This window comes from Delphinapterus leucas, chromosome 2, assembly GCF_059928025.1.
Source record: "Delphinapterus leucas isolate spDelLeu-1000000601 "Yukka" chromosome 2, BTC_Dleu_Yukka2, whole genome shotgun sequence".
Classification (NCBI taxonomy): domain Eukaryota; kingdom Metazoa; phylum Chordata; class Mammalia; order Artiodactyla; family Monodontidae; genus Delphinapterus; species Delphinapterus leucas.
Window position 1 is genome coordinate 6,602,869 of NC_143130.1, and position 22,615 is coordinate 6,625,483.

At 38.8% G+C, this 22,615-nt stretch overlaps 1 protein-coding gene across 1 annotated transcript in view; it reads left to right on the forward strand.

Moving 5' to 3' along the window:
• The window catches only part of ITGA8 (integrin subunit alpha 8), a 178,641-nt gene that overhangs the window by 104,609 nt on the left and 51,417 nt on the right, over positions 1–22,615 (forward strand). The window contains exons 19-22 of the mRNA XM_022580578.3: positions 36–183; positions 7,055–7,147; positions 11,703–11,782; positions 17,068–17,148. Of these exons, the coding sequence (XP_022436286.1) occupies positions 36–183; positions 7,055–7,147; positions 11,703–11,782; positions 17,068–17,148 (402 nt within the window). The remainder of the gene's footprint in view (positions 1–35; positions 184–7,054; positions 7,148–11,702; positions 11,783–17,067; positions 17,149–22,615) is intronic.

Below are 22,615 nucleotides of genomic sequence, written 5' to 3' on the forward strand. Positions count from 1 at the left end.
AGTACCTAATGATTCTTTTTAAACTGCATTTTTAGAGATAAGCATCAGGTCATCATTGGAGATGAAAACCACCTTATGCTCATAATCAACGCGAGAAATGAAGGGGAAGGTGCCTACGAAGCCGAGCTCTTTGTGATAATTCCAGAAGAGGCTGATTATGTTGGGATTGAACGCAGCAACAAGGTAATGCCTGTAGGTGATCTGGAGGAGGAAAGAGCTCGGTATATTTTTGAAGACAAATCCGTGTTAAGTCATCTTAGCTGAGGATTCCTTCCTCGATAAAAGAAAACAAAATGGCACCTTATTTTGTTAAGCAGAATAGCAACGGCCCAGGAAGGAAGATGGTCTTAAGCAGTATTAATATCTTTCTTGGCCACGGTGCAAAGATAAACTGGCCCAAGATTGGGAGCTGAAACACGGAAGACAACTGTCTGAAAGAAGCAGCTCATCAATGTGATCCATCCGCTACACTCCCCAAGCTAACTCCCACCCTCCCCGGCTGTTTTCTGGTCTTTGAGTTCCTTTATGCTTCAAGCAGGTCCCAGGAGGTCTGGTTTTCATTACTGCTTATGGAGGAAGGTCCGACCAATCCCAGCTGAGCACTGAAAACAGCCTAGACAGGCACTGGAAAGGAAACACGTTCATGTTTTCCTTTTTCTTGGTCCACCTTTTCGGGACCGGGACCAAGAAAAAGCCAGGTTTTTGTCATTTGCCAGTCCTGCAATGCCACTATTTGTTAAACTGACAGCAATGCTTTTTATAGATTTCCTTTCCTTATCACAATATGAATCTTCCCACTCAGAGTATCCTTAGGTTCTGCTCTAAAACCATTATCAATACAGCGAAGGATAACAGAGAGAGTCCCTTGGTTTCAGAGGTACACAGACTCACAATTAAGGGCAGAGACCAAGTTTCACACGTTTATAGTCATCCCTGCACTTCACGTAGAAGTCGGCATGATGAGTGTTATTTAAATTCTCGCTGATGGATATGTTCATTTAACTGAAGTTTATTAAAGTTCTGCTACTTTCCAAAAACTAAATCCTCTTGGGAACGTGCACATTCTAATGATCAAATAATTTAACGAAAAAGAATTCCTCTAAAGAAATGCTAACAACGGTTGTGATGTCAGTATTTGAAAGGCATTTACAAACGTGGGGAATACAAAATTCTCTGTGCACACCGCTAGTCTCATGACTTATGTTTTGACTGAATTATCTTCTCAGTGAAAAAATAACCCAGAGGAGCAATAATCAAGTATCTTTGACAGTTGTAAAATCATCACGAGTTTCTGTTGAAGAAATTTGTAGGAACATATCACTTAAGAATAATTACATGCAAATAATACATAAACAAACAAACAACGAAGCTCAAGTATGTTATTTTAAAAAATGTTCCAGGGCTCTTCCTATATTTTTATTTCAACTCCTTTTCTGTCACTGCACCCCTGACTTTGTTAAACAAAGCATCTATTCAAAATATTCTTCTTTTAGCAAAACATCTAGTTTACTGTTCACTGTTGGGTGGAAAACACAGGAAACATTTATCATTTCTATCTTTGGCTTTAAACATTATAACAGACATTATCTATAATCTCCAATGAGTCTTTAACTGTTTTTCCTCCATCAGTTTCCCTTGGGCAGAATTTGGTTTGACATGACTAAGCCACATTCTAATTCCTTCTTTGTTGTTAAGCAGTTTGAAGTCTTTTTATTTATACTTGGTTCAAGTTTTTTGTTTTTTTTTTAATTTTCTCTCAAGGGGAAAAGTATGAGGGATTATCTGATTGTCAGTTTTGTTGTTCTTTGGCTAAAAACATTCATCTTTTCGAAAATGTAGAAGCTGATCATCTCTTTCTCTGGAGACCTTAACAATTCTTTTCAGTGACCTTCTAAACTTTTCTAGGAATAAAGGCCCATGTGCTCTTTCTTTTTATTATTATTGTTATAAACTATATGTAACATGAAATGTACCATTTTAACCCTTTTGAGGTGTACAGTTCAGTGCCACGAAGTATAATCACATTGTCGTGTAACCATCACTACCGTCCATCTCCAGAACACTTTCATCACCCCAGACTGAAACTCTGTACCCATGAAACACCAACTCCCTCTTGCCCCCTTTCCCCAGTCTCTGGTACCCAGTGTTCCACATTCTGTCACTATGAATGTGTCTATTCAAGGGACCTCATACATGCTCCACTCCTCTGTCTCAAACTACCTCACATGCAGTGCGTCCGGAACTAGACGTCATCTTCCCACACTCCTCCTCCCTCTAGTCTGTCTCAGAGAATCGTGCCAGTCTCCACCCAGTTTCTAAAGCCTAAGTCAGTCCTACACCTGTCCAACCCTATCCTCTCTCCATCTCACTGCCACGGTCACTGCCTTCCTCCAGGCTGGCACAATCTTCTTCCAAGATGGCTACACCAGTCTCCTAACTCATCTCCCCATCTCCCAGCCTCCAGCCCCTTCCCTGCATGGGAAGCTCTCTTTCTTTCTTTCTGTTTTTGGCTGTGTTGGGTCTTCGTTGCTGGGCTTTCTCTAGTTGCGGTGAGCAGGGGCTACTCTTCGTTGCGGTGCACGGGCTTCTCGTTGCAGTGGCTTCTCTTGTTGCGGAGCACGGGTTCTAGGTGCGTGGGCTTCAGTAGTTGTGGCATGCGAGCTCAGTAGTTGTGGCACGCGAGCACAGTAGTTGTGGCTCACGGGCTTAGTTGCCCCACTGCACGTGGGATCTTCCCGGACCAGGGATCAAATCTGTGTCCCCTGCATTGGCAGGCAGATTCTTAACCACTGCACCACCAGGGAAGCCCTGGGAAGCCCTCTTTCTAAAATGCAAATCTGACCCTGTCACTCTCTGGCTGAAAACCCTCACTAGCTCCCCATTGCTTGTAGGATAAAGTCCTACAAAGCCCTGAGATGACTTATGAGGCCCTTAATTACATCAACCCTGCTGACCTCCTCAGCTTCATCACGAGTCTTTGCTTCTTTCCTTTACCTCCCACCCTAGTCCTAGAGGGATGGAATTTCTTTTCTGTTTCTGTAATACCTATGCGCCCTCCCACCACAGAGAGCTCGCACCTGCTGTTCCCTCTGTAACTCTACTCTCTCATCCCCTTTCCCCAGCTTACTTCTTACTACTCACCCTTCAGGCCTCAGCCTAATAACGACTGAGGCTGCTGAAATTCACCAAGCAATTGCTATGAGCTGGGCTCTGCTCTGTGCTCTTGCAAGTATTCAATTTACTTAGTCCTCATAACAGCCTGATAGAGAAACGGTAAGGCTGCCATTTTCCCTGTTGTATAGATAAGGAGAAATTCAGAAACATGCGCAAAAGTACACAGCTATTACATAGCAGAACCAAGATTGACACCTCAGCTGTCAGGTCCAGGCCCGTCTTCTTAACCACTGAGTTGCCAGGCCCCCTATGAGGTTACGTCACTTCCTCCAGGATGTCTTCTCTGATTGCTTCCTTCTATGTGCCTGTCCTCCTCCATCACTGTGAATTTCTGCTCTCATGAAACTTAACAAACTGTACTAACTGTGTGTTTCCAGTGCTTGTTACAATTGCTTGTGATTCCTTATTACGATTCTTATAATAATAGGACATTTAAGGAGGACAAGGGTGTTTGTTTGTTTGTTTTTGATCAGTGCCTGGTAAGTGGCAGGTACACAGTAAATATTTTCAGTGAATGGATAATACTCTAAGAGCTATAAATGGAAGAGAACAAGATAGTCCCAGGAACAGCTGAGGGAAATAATCTAGAAGTATCTACAAAAACAATCATTGTTTCTCCCACTCAGAGAGAGGAAATAAAGGTTAAAAAAAGAAAAAGGGTGGGGAATCTGGGGAGAGAAAAGATCTCTGATTGATGTGAAAAAGCTATTTCTAGAAAGCTGGGGGAAAAATGTACATATGACTTTCAACCTTCAGATAAGATAAAAATATTTACTATAGAAACCAAATCCTTGAATTATATTCAAGGGACACGTGGGTATTTTGGAAAGCTGTTGCTGAGTTCTTTTTTTTTTTTTTTTTTTTCCTGTTTTCAGGATTGAGTTAGTAATCCCAACACAAAACATCTCTGTACAATTAGGGTTAGTTATGGATCCTTCAGAACTTGAATACATGCTAAAGCTACCTTTGAGAAGGAAAAATATTATCAGCTTTTGGAAAATATGTTTCTTACCTCCTTAGGAGACTAACATGTCACTCGGGTTATTTGGAAAGAGCAGGTATTAAATGCTGCCTCTGAATATCAGAGATTTCATTTCTTTCTCATGAGTTAAAACACACCTTTCAATGGCTGATGGCAGGAAGAGGGCTTTATACTCAGCTGTGTGCTTGTCCATTTCATTTCAGGCTCCTCGTAGGAAAGATTGGGAGCTACGTTTGCTGTGTATCTCCTGACACCGTCTACTGCTTTGTGCTGGACGTTTTTCTCGGCACTGGGAAGAGAACAGATACAAAAAAACCCCTGCTTGCTTAAGCTCATTTTCTTAAAGCGTATGATTTACCCACAGAGCTCTTGACTTAGGTATCTGGGGTTCATTTGCCTTTTCTTTGTTTTGGTTTTGGCTCTTGGTTTTTCTCAACCATGTGGAAAGAATGGAAAGGAGGTGGTTTCTGAAACTTATCCTTGAAAATCCACATGACTTCCTTAAATGAAATTTCGGTAGAGCTGACCGACGGATAAGTGGTCCTCGTATTTGGAACCCTCTTCCATGGTCCTCTCGTGGGGTCCTTTGTGAAAGTCCTCAGTTTGCAAGCTTATCTTTGGGAATGAGGCTGACAGGTAATATATCAGTAGCACTTAACAAGTTAGAGTGAAATAATGGATGAACATATGTAGCTATTACCACGGGCAAGAGCAGGGCCATAGGGACATTAGGTTTTGAAAGATGGAAAGGGGCTCAGGGTGGAGATCCAGATGTGGATTTCTAGCCTGAAGACACAAGGGAGAGCTGTGACCAGAGGACAGGAGTCCAAAGATAAACCTCCTTTACTTTCCCCTCCGTCGGGTGTAACTTTTTTTTTTTTTAATGCTACCACATAGAAATAACTTTTAATTCTCCACACTCAGTTTATATATCCTTGCAGACTATTTTCTCTACCCACACATACACACCTCCATCTCTACGTCTACATTTCATAGACTATCTTTCCAGACCAACACTCATAGATATAACACATCCTTTGTAATTCTGGCATAATATTCCACTGTAAAGATCCATTAATTTAAACACAGGAACATTTATAATAACACAAACATAGGCAATAACTCCTTTTCCACTAGATTGCACTGTTTTCCTTTCATTTGTTTTGCACATAAACACAGGACAGAAGACTAGAAAGCAAAACACCACCATCTCAGTTTTTTCCACTAACCTGAAACCAGTGTTGAATCACAATCTTGTTCTTGCTAAAATAAACAGTATTTTAAACACAAACACAGATGCTGCAATAAATATAACCCTTATTTCCCCTTGTGTACTAAACTGCCATTATGGTACAAATAACAGGCTTTGGCAGTGGACTCAAAAATGCAGTTTAAGATCCAGATCATCTCCTAAAATTATTCTTTGAACCTCAGAGGAATCTCCAAAATGAATGAACAATAATCTAAAAATTACTCCTGAGCTATGAGATGCTCAGGTGCCCAGTTAAACAAAGCAGTGTTCAAGAACTGAGGCCCAATAAGAAATACACTAACACCACCTCATACAATCAGCAAAGCAATAGTCTCCCCAAATTTTCCCCTTAAAAATTACATCATCCTCAAAAACTTCAAAAGAGAACTATCATATGATCCAGCAATGCCACTTCTGTGTATATATACAAAGGAAATAAAATCAGTGTCTCAACTGATACCTGCACATCCATTTTCATAGCAGCACTATTCACAATAGCCAAGAGGTGGAAACAACCCAAATGGCCATCAGTGGGTGAACAGATGAACAATATACAGTACACACATACAATGGAATATTATTCAGCCTTAAGGAAGGAAATTCTGCCACATACTACAACATGGATGACCCTTAAGGACATTAGGCTAAGTAAAATAAGCCCGTCGGCTCTAACCTTGAGACCTTCTCCAGCACACAGTTCTAAGTGCCTCTTCAAACTTGAGTTTTTATACATTCTAATCAGAACAGGATATGGGGCAAGACGGGAGGTGAAAAGCAGTGGGTAAACATAAAAAAGTGTTCTCTTCCCATCTTAAGTATTTATAGGATTGAACTAAGATTGGGTGTGTAATCTCAAAATGGAACCATGGTATGGAGAAATTTGTGTCCAAAGCAATTCTCTTGCAAATGGTCATTGCGTTGTAGGATAATCTATAATATGCACCTTGCTGTCATTTCATGTTTGCAAAAATTAATTTGTTTAGTTATGTTTAATTATCCATGACCTTCATGGCCCAAACTGAACATGAACAGTAGTGCAAATCATTTCAAAAATGTTCATATAAATAGTCTACTAAGCATTTTCAGGGACTTCCCTGGCGGTCCAGTGGTTAAGACTCAGCGCTTCCACTGCAGGGGGTGCAGGTTCAATCCCTGGTCGGGGAGCTAAGATCCCACATGCCACGCGGAGCAGCCAAAAAGAAAAAAAGAAAAAAAAAATGTGTGTGTGTGTGTGTGTATATATATGTATATATACACATATGTATGTATATGTATATATACATATATGTATGTATATGTATATATACATATATGTATGTATATATATGTATATGTATATATACGTATATATATATACACACACACACACACACATATATATATATATATTCTACTAAGCATTTTCTTCCTCAATGAAACACAACAAATGTGTTTACCCATACAACATGTTTCTTCTTAAAATTAAACTTTGGTCTTTTCTCACAAGCTTCTCTTCTGAGTTGATGGTCACACATGAACCCTTGGGCTCAGGCACTCACACAGGTGTTTGAAATCAAGAGAAGCTGCCTGGCCCACAGCATTGCTTTTGCGACAGGATGTCGTTTATTCCGCCCCTGACTCCACACTGGTGTTCTTTCCCGTTGCAGGCACTGCGACCACTGAGCTGTGAGTACAAGATGGACAATGTCACCCGAATGGTGGTGTGTGACCTTGGGAACCCTATGGTGGCTGGAACAAATGTAAGAGAAAACCAGATGCACTTAACTGATTTCTAATTGAATTTTAAAGAGAACTAGTGGAGAGCCCCCCCAATTAGCACTCAGCAATTTAGCACCTGGCAACTAAAACCAATTAGGCAGGAAATTCCCAGGGTGGTGGGATTTTGCATCACAACCCCACACTGAGTGGACAATCTGAGCTAAAATACACAAAATGATGAATACTTTCATATGCCTTTGTGTGTGTGTGTGTGTGGTATGCGGGCCTCTCACTGTTGTGGCCTCTCTCGTTGCGGAGCACAGGCTCCGGACGCACAGGCTCAGCGGCCATGGCTCACAGGCCCAGCCGCTCCGCGGCATGTGCGATCTTCCCGGACCGGGGCACGAACCCAGGTCCCCTGCATCGGCAGGCGGACTCTTAACCACTGCGCCACCGGGGAAGCCCATATGCCTTTTCTTTTGACATCAGTCTTACATGTCTTCAGTCTTCAGTCTCAACAAATCTCTAAAAACTATTTTTTTTACTACAGATTTTTTTCTCGAGTATTTTTTCTTTAAATTTCACTACAAATGTTTTCTTTGAATCCAAGAAGAACTATGATGTAAAGGATTTAAGAAATAACAGAATTAAGAATTTTAGCAAAGATGATTAAACTTTTACTTTAGATATACCTCCCATGTGAATATCATTCACAGTGTTTTCCTGTTAAAATATTACCATAATCCAGGTTTGAAAACAGCTTTACCAGGTCCGTATTTTCCATGCATCTTACTTGATAAAGAATAATGCAGAAAATTGTTTATAGCAAGAAAAAAGAAAGGATCAATCATGATCTGTAACAGCCTTATGAAAGAATAAGGAATCTTCTTTTTCTTTTTTTGTTTCCAGATTTAGGAACTTCCCATTCAGGATTACTTGTGGTCAATAAATTCATTTTATACCATTGCAGTTTAAGTATACACAGAGTAACTCCTTGTAATAAATTTCATAGTAGAAATCATTATTTTATGGAGTCATAAATCAGGAAAAAAAACCTGAAATCTGAAAATACTACGTAATTAAGTGTTACAAATTAAACATATGTATTCCTCTATTTTAAATTAGATGCTTATGATTCATTGATAATGAAATGGCCTGTTTGAAAAAACCTTCCTGGAAATGTGTAAGTGTGTAGGTTTGTATTAGAACAGCTTCCCAAAGCATCTTCCAAAGAGTGTTAATCCTTTGAGGCAAGCCCTTAAAAGGGAGCCCTATAGTCACTGCTGAGAATCATATCCTCCCCTGGGACATTCAGGTGCCTGTTCCATTTTAAAGGTGCTGAGAAGTTCTGCAGTAAGGAAACCTTCTAGCCCAGTGTTTCTCATATTTATTTGAGCCTTTGAAACTTTCTATCCAGTAACACCTATTCCCAGTTTATAATCTAGGATACTGTGCTAAAATAATATGTTTGCCTTTTTATATTCTAAATTGATTATCATTCCGTTCATCCTGAGTATTTAAAAGATATGCCAAGCTGTAGTCTAGTAAACTCACTTCTTGGGTCAAAAAAGTAAATATTTAAAGGAAAGGTAAATGTTTATAACATATTTTTATTAACTAACATGTATTGATTGCCCTCTGTGTTATAATTCCATCACTGGGTGTTTTGTGTGTGTTATCTCATTTAATTTTCACAACTACCAACAATCCTATGAGTCAGGTATTTCTCCTGTGTTATGGATGAGGAAACTGAGACTCAGAGAAATCAAATGAGTTACCCAAAGTCTCACATAATGAAGAACAGAAACCAGGATTCGAACCAGGCCTCAACAAAAAGCCCACGTTCTAGCAGGTCTGCAAAAATTGGATAAAAACTAATGAATAACAGATGAGATTTTTCAACAAAGCCATGAAAGATAGAATGGGATGTCTAAGCTGAGATATTAGAACATTTTTCATTAGAATCCTTTTATCCAGAAGCTAATAAATCCTTTGACTAGTTTTCAAGAAAAATTCAGCCACCCAATTTGATAGGAAAAGGTCTACCTAAGGCCAGACAGAAATGAATTGACATGGTGGTAATGGTGTTAGCATCTGTAGGTGACCGGGCACTCATTCCTTTTTCAGTATTAAAAGTGTTAAATCCAGACCAGAGATCATCTAAGGTCATCAATAACTAAGGATAATCTTGGAACAAAAACTGGACACCAGTGTTGTTCAAAGTAGAGGGTAAAAATGGCAGTGTGGTCTTAGCCACAAATGTGTTTTTGTGAAAAGATGTCAATCCATTTTACCAGCAAATAATCTTTAGAAGTCAAGGAAGTAAATTGCTTGTATTCGTTTATCTCTGAGGTCTATAGTAGAAGAAACCTAATAGCTTTCTTATCTCACCCTTGAATGCCCTTAAACACATCAAATTTTATTGCATTCTGTTTTGTTATAAAATGCTTTGATTTATTTACTTCTTCATCTTGTACTTCTAAAAGAATACTCTTAATGGGTTGTAGTAAAATTCCAACTGTAAAAGTAGTCCTAACTATTAAAAAGCATCACAAATTGCCGGGATTAATTATCCCGGTCCTGGTATTTTTTAAAAAGTAGTTTTCAAGTGACTTTTAATTTTAACAAAGCATTCAAGGTTGTATTCAGAAGTTTACTTCTGATTTGTAAGTAGTAACATCATTTTCATATAATAGCTTTAGTAATGTAAAATATTTATATACCAATAAGATTTGTAAAAATTCACAAAGTCTCTCTAGTAGGAGAATAATAAAAAAAAAAAACAGTGGCTCAACAAAGCCTCTTTAGAATCAATGCCCAGAGATCTGGCTTTTGGTTCTAGTTAAGAACATGTGTCTCTTATCAGTATGAAACTGTCACACCTTTAGGGTATCCTCATCTTGTGCTGAATAATAAAAGACCAACATTAAAGAGGCCTCCCCACCATATAGTAAGCTCCCCATCACCGGAAGTGTGCAAACAAGGGCACACTCTTTTTCACCATTTTTAATTACACCCCTTCTATACGCCTGGTACTAAACTAGAGTCTGATAATATCGAGATGAAAATGTACAATCCCCATTCCATAAGAAACTTAAAACTTAGCAACATTATAGGTTGAGTCATGGGTGAGTAGCAAAGAAGGAGACAAAGAATAAAGAGAACATTTCTGCCTGACCTGGCCTGTGGGCTTGGAGGGTGTATTGCAGGAGGATCCCTTGTCCTGAGTTTTGACGCATGAGTAGGAGTTCTGCAAGTAGAAAAAGCAGAAAAAGACTTTAAAAGTTTCTAAAGAAGAGAGAAGAGCATGTGCAAAGCCCCAGAGGTCTGACAGAAAATCGCACGTTTGGAATTATACAGGAATTCATCCTGGCTGGGGCAGAAGGACGTATAGGCTTAATAGTTAGGCGCACCCTAATTATTATCCCAGTTTCTCCAATGATCAGCAGTGATACCTTGGGCAAGTCACACTGAGATGGGAGAATACCTGTTTGTAGGAATGTTTGGAGCAATGCAATGATACGGTATATGTAAAGCCACCAGGGCAGTGCCTGGCTTGCAGCTCATTCGGTAAGGGCTAGTGAAATGAGGATTTATGATAAAAATGATGGTTTATTATGAGTTCATATTATTACTGGTTCATAATAACACGAGTTTGATTGCTGGTTTGATTCTCATAGTGTAGTGGCTGTGAGTTCCAGGTTCTGGAGTTGGCTTGTAGCGATTCCAGTTCCAAATCTAGAGTTTATTTGCTCGGCACCTGGAGCAAGGCACTTAATCTCCCTAATCCTCAGATTGCTGCTGGACTGTAAAATGTCAGCGTTCACCGTACACCTCGCAGCGTGGATGTTGTGATTACATGAGACATTGCACATAAGGCTTAGTACAGCGCATGAGAGCCTAAGTAATATAATTACATGTCTTAGCTATTATTTTTACTTCCTTATTTATATTATCATTGGATTCACTTTCCTCCAGGTTTTTAAAAAGCTGTTTTCAAACTATAAAAATATTAAGAACAGTTTTAAAACTTTGGAAGAGAAAGAAAGGTGGAAAAAATTATCCATACACTCACAACCTTAACTGCAGCATATTATCCTGGTATATTTTCTTACAAGACACCCTCACTCCTGTACAGTAATTTTTCCACTGGTAGCCTTTTAAAACCATAGGTGAAACCATGGCACATACAACTTTGCAACCTCTTTTGACCATAGTTACATTAGAAGCATTTTCCACATGGCATAGGCTTCACAGATGTAACTTCAATGATGACCTAAATGTCCATCAAACAGAATCATCACAGTTTTCTAAATCAATCTCTTCTCGTATATTTAGGTTGTTTTTAATTTAGCACATAAAGAAGGTGGCAGGAAAAGAGTTGATAGGAGGATAAATGAAGAGAGGGAACCACAATGTGTAGGGACTCACATCGCCTGGGCCCCAAAGTCTCAGCTACCCCAAGGTAGAAGCAGAAAAAGGGACAGCAGTCTAGGGTGGGGATTTGCAGGGATGACTTAAAAAGATTTCTGTGCTGTGTATCAGGTTCCTCCCATGTAATAAACTTAGTGTCTTGTGATTTTTTTTTTTTTTTAGTCTTCTCTGGGCCTCCGATTTGCAGTTCCACGACTTGAGAAAACAAACATAAGCATTAACTTCGATCTCCAAATCAGAAGGTTAGACCTTTACATGGCTGAAATACCATCAGCATTCAGTAGTAAAGAGAATCCATGGTGAAATGAATGCCCTCATCAAGCTCCTTCACCTTAAGCTTTCTTCTGAAATTAGAACCGAGACGTTCACAGACCATTTTTCCTTTGTTTCTCAGTTATTAGTTATTTCAGTTTTTTTCATTTTCTTTTCTATTTTTGCGTGTGTGTGTGTGTGTGTGTGTGTGTGTGTGTGTGTGTGTGTGTTTGTGGCTTTTGAAGAAGAGATCCATTCTGCAGGTCAAGGTGTGACAGTAAAATTTTGTCCTGAGCACGCTCCCACCCCACCTGCTCCTCCGTCTTTCCTCTTTCTGATGCACATGGCTTTTCCCACCCCACACCAGTACCCCTACCACATCCTGCCATTCTCTCTGCTGGGGGTCAGCTAATCCCTGAGAACATAATTTCTCCAAAAAAAGCATAGATTTTGAGCTTGCGATCTTGAAATCTAACTTTTCAAGGATGAGTGAGTCTCTGATGGTTTAATTGTGAGCAGCAAGGCAGGACGCAGGTAAGATCATATATTCAGAAGGCAGGGCCTTCTCTGGCAACTCTAAGCCAAATCCTGAAGGGAGCTGCCCCTTTTGTCTAAGGCTGACTCTGCCCCACGATTCAAGTGGGACTTTACCTTGTCTCTGTCTATTCTGTTTGCTCCTTCATGGCTGAAAATAATATTTCATGAGTTAAAAGACCTACAGAGAGCAATGTGTCATGAGGGCCAGGGGTTCCCAAGTGTGGACTTAAACCCTTCAGCCAGTAAGGGAATCAATGTAATGGCTCTAGACCTAGATGAAAAGAAAAGGATACTGAATGGAATATATCAGAGTTCATGAAAAATTCCTTTCAGATACATGTAAATGTGTGTCATAAGACATCCTGTAGGATGTATATAAATATATATGTGTGCGTGTATACATATACACGCACACATATGTATTTGTGGGCTGCAATTTTAAACGTGTGAAAAACACTAATATAGACAGCACATGCCCAGCGTGTTCAACCCTTGTTCTAATATAACAATGTCTCTGAAGTCAGTACCTACAATTTGGTTCTCAAATACTGGTGTGCAAGAGGACTAATCTCTAAACTTACCTCCCGTCCTGCAAGAAGGAAAGTCATTAGAGCGTGATGACTTTTAGAGAAATTACTTTACACAGTGGATTACTTTCTAATAGCTACTTCAGTTAGAGGTTTACGAGTTTTTTTTAAAAAGTATATAATCCCGGACTTCCTTGGTGGCACAGTGGATAAGAATCCGCCTGCCAACGCAAGGGATGCAGGTGCCATCCCTGGTCCATGAAGATCCCACGTGCCACAGAGCAACTGCGCCCGTGCACCACAACTCCTGAGCCTGCGCTCTGGAGCCCATGAGCCACAACTACTGAAGCCTGTGTGCCTAGAGCCCGTGCTCTGCAACAAGAGAAGCCACTGCAATGAGAAGCCCGCGCACCTCAACAAAGAGCAGCCCCCGCTCGCCGCAACTAGAGAAAGCCCGCGGGCAGCAATGAAGACCCAATGCAGCCAAAAATAAATATTTAAAAAATCTTATATATATATATATATATATATATATAAAATCTCTATAAGAATGTAGTAGATTTTTAAAATCTGCAACCTGTGTCACAAACCATATCCCCTCAACTTTGTGATAGATTTCTAGGAAGGAAGGTTTTCTAACTTAGGTGTTCTTGTCTGACCTTAGTCAGTCCTTTTTCGAATTTAACTTAAATATTTTCTGCTGAATCTCAGAGATGTTAAAAATTTTACCCAACTTAGTGATGGGATACAGATGGAATGAATTCATCTATCATACCCCTTCATTTTACCAAAAGCTTATTAAATCATTTCTTTGTATCTATATAAATGTATATTTTCCAAGAGGTTCAGGTAGTCCAAAATATTTTCATTTGGAAAATCTCCTGTTTATATTTCTAAGTTTTCAGAAAAGAAAAAGAGAAAAAGAAAAAGCACTCCATAGGGAAGGACCACCATCTCTCCAGACACTTCAGTAACCTGAAGTTTCTGTTTTTCACCATCATTGTCTGTAACACTGATCCTGCAGTAGCGTGAAGCTTTGCATCACTTCAGAAAAAGATACCTATCTCATAAAAGTTGCAGCCTTTAGATAGAAAGTCTGGTACAAGGATGCAAAGCAAATTCCTGATGTTTGCTTCTTACCCTTTATTGCAGTTTCGAATAACAGAATGGATGTAACTAGTAGCTGAATCAAGGAGCAAAGGACACTAAATAATGTTGTAAATGCCTCCCCCAAAACCATCCTGTAGATCATCATTCAAATAATGAATTTAGAGAGGAAGTGCTGAATTTGATGGAAAATAGAAATGGTCGCATTTTAAACATCGCTCTTCATCTAAAATAGTCCATGATTATATTCCATCCTCAGATACTATAGAAACTCATGACTATTTTAACATTATCCTGAAAAATACAAAAATGCAGAAATGTAGAAAGAACTGGAGAGGCAACAGCAACATACTAAACATCAAATTCCCAAAACATAAAAGTTTTGAGAATACTTTTAATATTCAAATATAGTGGTGAGCATTTATCTGCACGCTTTGTTGGCGGGCTCCAAAGATGTACATAAGTGTTTAATGGATGGTTTGTATTCAGTTTAAATGTGCTTAAACCAAAAATAAATTAAACCAAATGCTCTCAAGTCTGAACTCAAGCTTTTGAGCACATTGACCACCGGTACCCACATTTAATATCCTTTTCCACAAATAGAACGCAGAAGAGAAAATTAATAAACTTAAAGTATTTTGTGTCACCAAATGTTTGCATTAACTGGTCTCTCCACGCCCCGGCTCTATGTGACATGTAAACATCTTCCTCCCTGCTTAGAGCTGGTCTCAGTTTGCGATTCCCATGTACAAACAGATCTTGGTGATCATCCTTGAAGCTGCTTCCTCAGTAATGGTAAAATGAACATTGTATTGTTTTGCTGACATTCCAGAGACCGCAGAAAGCATAGAGGGAATGTTAGAAAATAGAAAATAGGAAACAATAAGGAGAAAGAAAATAGCAACGGAGTAATAAGTGAAAAACATGTTTATCCTTGGTACTTGACATAAGCTATAGTCATGGAGAGGAAATCCATCATTTCTTGAGAAGAACTAGCACTGACAGCATAAATAGCTCAGCATCCAGGGCAGTGATGAATTGTTTGTTTGAATGGAGCAGTGGTGTTAGTGAGGGAGGTTTCCTTCCAGGAAAGAGGTGAAAGATGCATCTAAGTTATATATCCAGCCTGGTGTCTTTTCTTACCAGGAGATTTTGCTGACACCACTGGTTGCAGTACCAAGTGCCCCGGCAAGCCTGTATGACAGAGGGTGATTTTAATTAGCCTTGGATTCTGCCACTGCTTTTGTGACTTTTCAGAACAGCCTCTATAAGCCTCGTATTAGACTCCTGTCCCAAGACAATTTCGATGCTTGACATCTATTTATATTTTCAGGATGTTGTCATGAAAATTGTATTATTTAAACCACTTGGAAGCAAAATGCAATAGAATTATAGGATAACCTAAATAAAACTTTTTTTTCTATAATTCTAATTTCCACTGTTGCAAAGCAGTAGTGACCTAGAAACTAGAACAAGGTCTGGGTAAAAATGTGGAACAATTAGACTTGAGCTTCCAAACTAAAGAGTTCCCTGTAATGCACTTGGAACCATGAAGTCTGTAACGAGGGGAATTACTTAATGACTTCTTAGTAGTTAGTAAGTCAGAATCCTGCTTTTAAAAAAAAAAACAAAAAAAAAAACTTTTTAGTTGACTGATCCTCCCCAGATGTGATAATAATAAAGTGGCCTGGAAACTGGGGTTCAAACTTTGGCGAACAAGTCCCTCTAGGCTCATCACAAGCTTAGCAGTGACACCCCTTTGCAGGAAATGAGCCTGACATTTGCCTGTTTATGTCTTTTATGTGTGTTTGCCGTTTCAGTTGCCTTATCAGTATATACAATCGAACAGCACTTTTCAAAAGCATTGTGGGAACAATTCTGTCTCCTCCTGCTTTGAAAGCAGACCTTTATCATATCTTTTCCAGCTCCCACATTTGGAAAGCTTCAAAAGCTAGTCGGGACATGCCCCAATACCATCATCAGTGTGAGAGCTTGTCCACTGCATCTGCATGAGATTTGATGATGAGAAAAGAGGAGGCTTTCTCTTCTTAATGAGACCTGAATATAAACATGACCTGTTAGTGGTGGTGTCATATCCCAGTCTGCTAAAAGCTGCGTTTTCCTTTGGAATATTAGGGTGATTTCGATGACAGCCCAGTAAGACAATGCGTGCAAATGGCAGCTGCATCCAGAGCCCAGCTACTGGCCCAGCCTCTTGTCACAAGATGTTTTATTTTCCTTACAGCACTGGTTGCTTAATACATGCATTTTTAAAGTGAAATTTTATATCTAATTATATTTGAGAGAAAGAAACAGCAAACTTAAAAATAATTTTGCCACTGTTCAAAGAAATATTATTAAACATGCACCTTCTATCTTGAGATTCTTGAGGTGCCTGATGAACCTATATGTTATCTCCTAACTGTGTTAATCTCTTCCTGGGGTCTTACTTCTTCTCTCCACTGGCCATGCTTCTAATTCACTCCTCACTCCTCACCCCTCATCCTAGTCAGCCAGTGAGCATGCAGTAAAGTACACTTATTTTAATATTACTTAAGAAATAAACCATAAGGAAGGTAAGTTTGCTGCCAGAACAATGTATGGTATGATGCATTCTAGAGCCAACCACAAACACTTCTTCCATTATGCGCTGCTCTTGGATTATTCAGGCCAGTTCTCCTTTTATTAGTATGGAAAATCAGGAGTTGACTGTGCTGTCCTTTCCCATTGGATGGGCAATGAGCTTGATGCACAGAGAAGTTAAGGAATGTGTCCCTTGTAGAAGCTGGACAAGAACTCAGCTTACTGCCTTTTGGGCTTAGTCACTGCAGCAAAGACATGTTGGCTTCTCTAGAAATATGTTATGTTTTCAGATAAGGTGTCTCCTCATGGAAAGTTATTACATTTCTTTTGCTCACAGAGGATCTTAGCATTTCCATTTACAAATGGTTACAATTTTGTAGAATGGATATACTTTTGTTTTCCAGATGATCATATTGGTAATGCATGTTGCTCCTCTGATATATAGGAGGTTTTTTATGATCGTCTATGGTAGTAACACGTCTGAGAAAATAAATTTAAATCATATGTCAACTGTGTTTTAGTTCCAACAAGGACAACCCAGACAGCAATTTTGTGAGCCTGCAAATCAACATCACTGCTGTAGCTCAAGTAGAAATAAGAGGGTAAGTAATAAACAAGGTATTATAGTAATTATACTTTAATAATAGCTTTCTGTATAGGAGTTATGATAAAATACTAGTAAAAACTATATGGAATTTTCCTAATGTAGTAGAGATCACAGTTCCCTTTGGTTATAAAGTTTCATTCTTTTCAACCCATCATTAGCTTTCCACTGGTAAGCAGAGTCAACCCTGTATGATAATGCTAAGGCTATCAAAACAGGAGATCACTTTATTCTCCAAACTGACAGTTCAGTAATCAAACTATAAAAAACTAGTGATAAGAAGCCAGATAAAATAGGCAACCATGTGATTGCCCAAAAGTCTCACTTCCCCCAGAAATTATTTTCACATAATGAAAATTCAGCCTCACCATACCGCATCTTGAGTTTAAGAAATGGCTAAGTCTTAGATGTGAGGTTTGATGGGCTCTACACTTTGTGTCTTTTTCCTTCTGTCCTATTCTTTGAAGAAGTTGCCAATAAGCAATCAATTGAGAGACAGGAAGAATGTGGTCAAGTAAAAGGCTTGGAATAAATACCATCTGGGAAATCTGTGCCGGGAGGGAAAAAAGAAATTGGAAATGGACTGCATGTAGTTCTTATCTTGCACCAAGTGTGGACTTCATGGATTTTATTCTAATTCTTGTTTCATCAGAACAGTTAAGGACTTGGCTACAAATGTCAACTGGTATTTTAGGCTGAATTGTCCCTGGGGCTCCAGAAATCCCAGTTCCCTTTCCATTTCTGTAGGTCCTGAGTCCTGGTGGTTCACACTCCTCCATGATGCCAGCTGTAGATTTCTGCACTCAGAGCCATTGTCATTGTGCATTGTCTTAACTGCTGCCCCGTGTGCTCAATGGCGGCGGGGTGGGGGCCCCCCCTGTACGCCATCCTGGCACCACTGAGTTTCCACCTAGTGGGCTAGGGAATAATAATAATGCCTAACATTTATGATCTCTTCATGTGCTACACCAGCATGTTAGCATCTCTTAATAAGTGCTCGTACCCTCGCTGTACAAGTGAGAAAATTGTGGTGCATGGAGTTGAAGGTTACACAGCTAGGAACTGGGGAGCTAGAATGTAAATACAGGCAACTTGTCTCCAGCTACATGTTTATAAATGATCATGCCCTACAGCCTATGAGAGAGAGGCTTTTGAACCTTGTCTACACAAATTTTGTGTGTACTTCTGTGGTTTCTTTTCATGCAGATGAATGTTTTTGACATTCGTTCACTTTAATGCCTGTGCCTATAGTTCATTTATTTGAATTGTGGAAGAATATAACACTGTAAAGCTATAAAGTAACATGTATCTATTCTACTTTTGATGAATACTGGGGGTTGTATTTTTTCTTTTTTACAAGCTTTCTTATACTATCTCCTGCTACACACGTGGCAGAATGTCAGAAGGGTATTATGTGCTTAGAGGTGGAATTTCAGGATCAGGAAGTATACACTATTTAACTTTACTAAATAATACCAAACTGTTTTCCAAAATAGTTCTACCAAATTACAGCCCCACAAGAAGTGGATGAAAGTTTCCATTGCTCCACATTATTAACTAACTTTCAAAATGGTCTAGTCTTTCATTTTGAGCCAATCTGATGGATAGGAAATAATATCCAACTGAAGGTTTAATTGGCGGTTCCTTGATTCCTAAATGAGATTAAGCAGTTTTATGTGTTTGTTAATTTTTTATTCATCCTATTTGGGGAAATTTCTGCTCGTTCTTTTGCACCTATTTCTACTAAGTGACTTGAATTTTTCTTATTAGTTCATAAGAATCCTTTCATATTCTAGAGTTGAGACACTAATCCTTTATCAGTCACGCATATTGCAAATGTCTTTTCACAGGGTTTGGGGTTTGTTTGTAAGTCAAGTTTATTGAGGTATAAATTATATAAAGTAAAACTGACTGTTTTTTAGGTGTCCAGTTTGAAGAGTTATGACACCACGAGAACATTCACTACAAAACAGTTCCAAAACCCCAAATAGTTTCTTCATGTGCCTTGTAGTCAATCCTACCCTCACTCCCACGCTCTGGCAACCTTGATCTATTTTCTGTCGCTCTGTTTCCAGAAAATCATATAAATATACTCATACAGAATGTAACCTTTAGAATCTGGCTTCTTTCACTTAGCATAAGGCATTTGAAAAAAATCCATGTTCTTACATGTATCAGTATTTTGCGTTTTGTTTTCTTTGTGTGTGTGTTTTTAATTGCTGAGAGGTATTCCAGTTTATGGACGTCCCATGCATAATTCATCCATTCACAAGTTGGTGAACATTGGGTTATTTCCCGTTTGGGGCTACTAATAATAAGTCTGCTACAGGAATTCACACACAGGTCTTTGTTGGGGCATTTGTTTTCACAAATGGAGTTACTGAGTCGTATGGCAAGTGTATGTTTAGCTTTATAAGAAACTGCTGAGCTCTTTTTCAAAGGGGCTGTACCATTTCCATTTTGCATTCCCACCAGCAAAGCATGGGAGTTCCAGCTGAGCAGTGTGGTTGCCAGCATGTGCTTGAGATTTGTTTATTTGTTTTTAGCCATTTTGGTAAGTGTGTCAATGAGAAGTATCTCACTGAGGTTTTAATTAGCATTTTCTCATGACTAGTGATACTGAGCATCTTTTCACTGCTTATTTACCATCCGTATCTCTTTTTTGGTAAAGTGTCTCTTAAAATTTTTATCCATTTATTACTGAGCTGTCAGTCCTATTATCAAGTTGTAAAAGTTCCTTACACATTCTGGATACAAAATCATTTATCAGATAAGTGTCCTGAAAATATTCTCTCCCAGTTTATGGTTTGGTTTGTTATTTTCTTAACAGTGATGTTCAAAGAGCAAACGTTTTTAATGTTGGTGAAATCCAACTTCTGACTATTTTATAGTTTGTGGTCTTTGTGTCCTGTCTAAATCTTTGCTTTATGCAGAGTCACAAGATTTTCTCCTATGTTTTCTTTCTTCTACAAGTTTCATAGTTTTACACTTTGGTCTATGATTAGTTTTAAGGTAATTTTTGTATCTGGTGTGAGGTAAGGGCCAAGGTTCATTTTTGCACGTGAATATCCACTTGTTTCTGTGCCATTTGTTCAAAGGACTATTCTTTCCCCATCGAATTACTTGGCACCTTTGTTGAAATGTCAGTTGTTCATCTGTGAGAGTCTATTTCTGTACCTCCTATTGTTTCATGGAGCTACGTGTATACATATACAACAAGTCCTGAAATGCAGTCTGTATTCTGAGATCTTGGTAAACCCCCTTACCAATTTAGTAGCATTTTGTGTGATGATTTTCTACAAAATTATCATGTTATCTGCGAATAAAGACAGTTTTACTTCTTTCTTTCTAATCTGTATGCTCAAAAGTTTAACCAGCTACAAAGCTACGGGGAACAGTCCCTGCAAGAGATCACTCTCACTTCTGACACAAACTACAGATTTGGGTGGCTCCCATCCACCCATAGGTTCAATAATTCACTTAGAAGGACACACCAAACTCTGAAAGCTATTATACTCATGGGTACAATTTATCACAGGGAGAAGATACAGATTACAATCAGCCAGGGGCAAAAGTGCATAAATTGGAGTCTGGGGAAGTACCAGACACAGGGCTCCCATTATTCTCTTCAGCAGAGGCAGGATGGATTACTTTCCTAGTATTGATGTGTAACAGTATGCTGCTACCAGGGAAGCTCACTCAAGCCTCAGTGTTCAGTTGTGGGTTTTGGCGGGGGGGGGGCGGTTTGGCGGGGGTGGAGGGTGCGTTCCATAACATAGGTATGATTGATGGATTGACCACTTAATTGATCTCAGTCTCCAGGATGACTGAGATGATGTGACCAAACATCCCATCCTGAATCACTCTGTTGGTCTTTCTGGTGTGAGCCACTCCCATCCCCAAAAACCAAAGATACTCCTTCCTCTCAAGCATAAAATTTTGAGAGCATAGAGGTTACCTCTCAGAAGCTAAGGGCAAAGGCCAGACCTCTTTGAAGGCAAGGTTAAACTGTTTACTGCCTAGTTTTGCCTTTTATTTCTTTTTCTTTTTCTTTCTTACTGCATAGACTACGACTGCCAGTGCGAGATTGAATAGAAGGGGTAAAAGTAAAAGGTAAAGCCTTGCCTCGTTGATAGACCCCAGCTTGATCTTAAGGAGAAAACATTCAGTCTTTTACCATTAAGTCTGATGTTAGCTGCAGCGTTTTTATAGATGCCTTTATTAAGAATGTTCCCTTTTTCCTAGTTTTCTTAACAATTTCTGACACGAATGTGTATTCAGTTTTGTCAAATGTGTTTTCTGTGTCTATGAAGAGGATTAAATGATTTCTCCTTTTTGCCCATTGAAGTGGCGACTCGGTTAATTTTTGTTTCTGGATTTTAAACCAAAATTGCATTCTGGGCAAGAAGCACACTTAGTCATGATGATTAGCCTTTTTATATATTGTGGGATTCAACTTCCTAAAATTTTGTTAGTGACTTTTGCATACATGATGGGAAACATTGATCTGTAGTTTTCTTTTCTTACAATTTTGTTCTCATTTTGGTGTCAGGAGGATGCTAGCTCCTTAAAATTAGATGGAAGTATTCACCCATCTTCTCTATCTTCTGGAAGAGTTTGTGAAGAATTGGTATTATTTCTAACTTAAATATATGGTACAATTCACCAGTGAAGTCATCTGAGCCTGGAATTTTGGGGTTTTTTTTTGGGGGGGGTGCTTTTTGTTTTTGTAGGAAGGTTTTTAACAATTCCATTGCATTCTTAGATATAAGGCTATTCATATTATCTATTTCTACTTGAATGGGGTTTGGTAGTCTGTCTTTCAAGGAATCATCTTTCAAGAATCATCTAAGTTGTTACATGTTTTGGCATAATTTTCTCTCAGTTTCCTTTTAACGTCTGTAGGACCTCTAGTGGTTTCCCCTCATCATTCCTGATATTGGCAACTTGTAACTTCTATTCCCTTTAATTTTCCTTAGTCAATCTGGCTAGTGTTCAGTGACCTTTTCAAAGAACCAGTTTTTGTTTCATTGATTTTTCTTTGTTTTTTATCCTTTTTATTTGTTTGTTTTACTTTTGTTTTTGTTTTCTATTCCATTGGTTTCTACTTTTGTCATTATTATTTTTTTCCTTCTGTTCATTTTGGGTTGGATTTTCTCTTCTTATTCTAGTTCCTCTATGTAGAATTAGAGACTTTCTTCTTTTCTTACATAAGCATTTAGTGCTATAAATTCCCCTGTAATATTATTTTAGCAGCATAATGTTGGGTTTTCATTATAATAACTCAGCTCAAAATGTTTCCCAGTTTGCTTTGTAATTTCTTCTTTAACTCATGAGCTGACTCATAGGAAGTGACTTGTTTGATTTAGAGATATTTGGAACTAATCTAGATGTTTCACTTTTGTGCATTCCTAATTTAATTCTGCTGTCCCTCTTGATGAGAAAAACACTATATAAAAAAATCA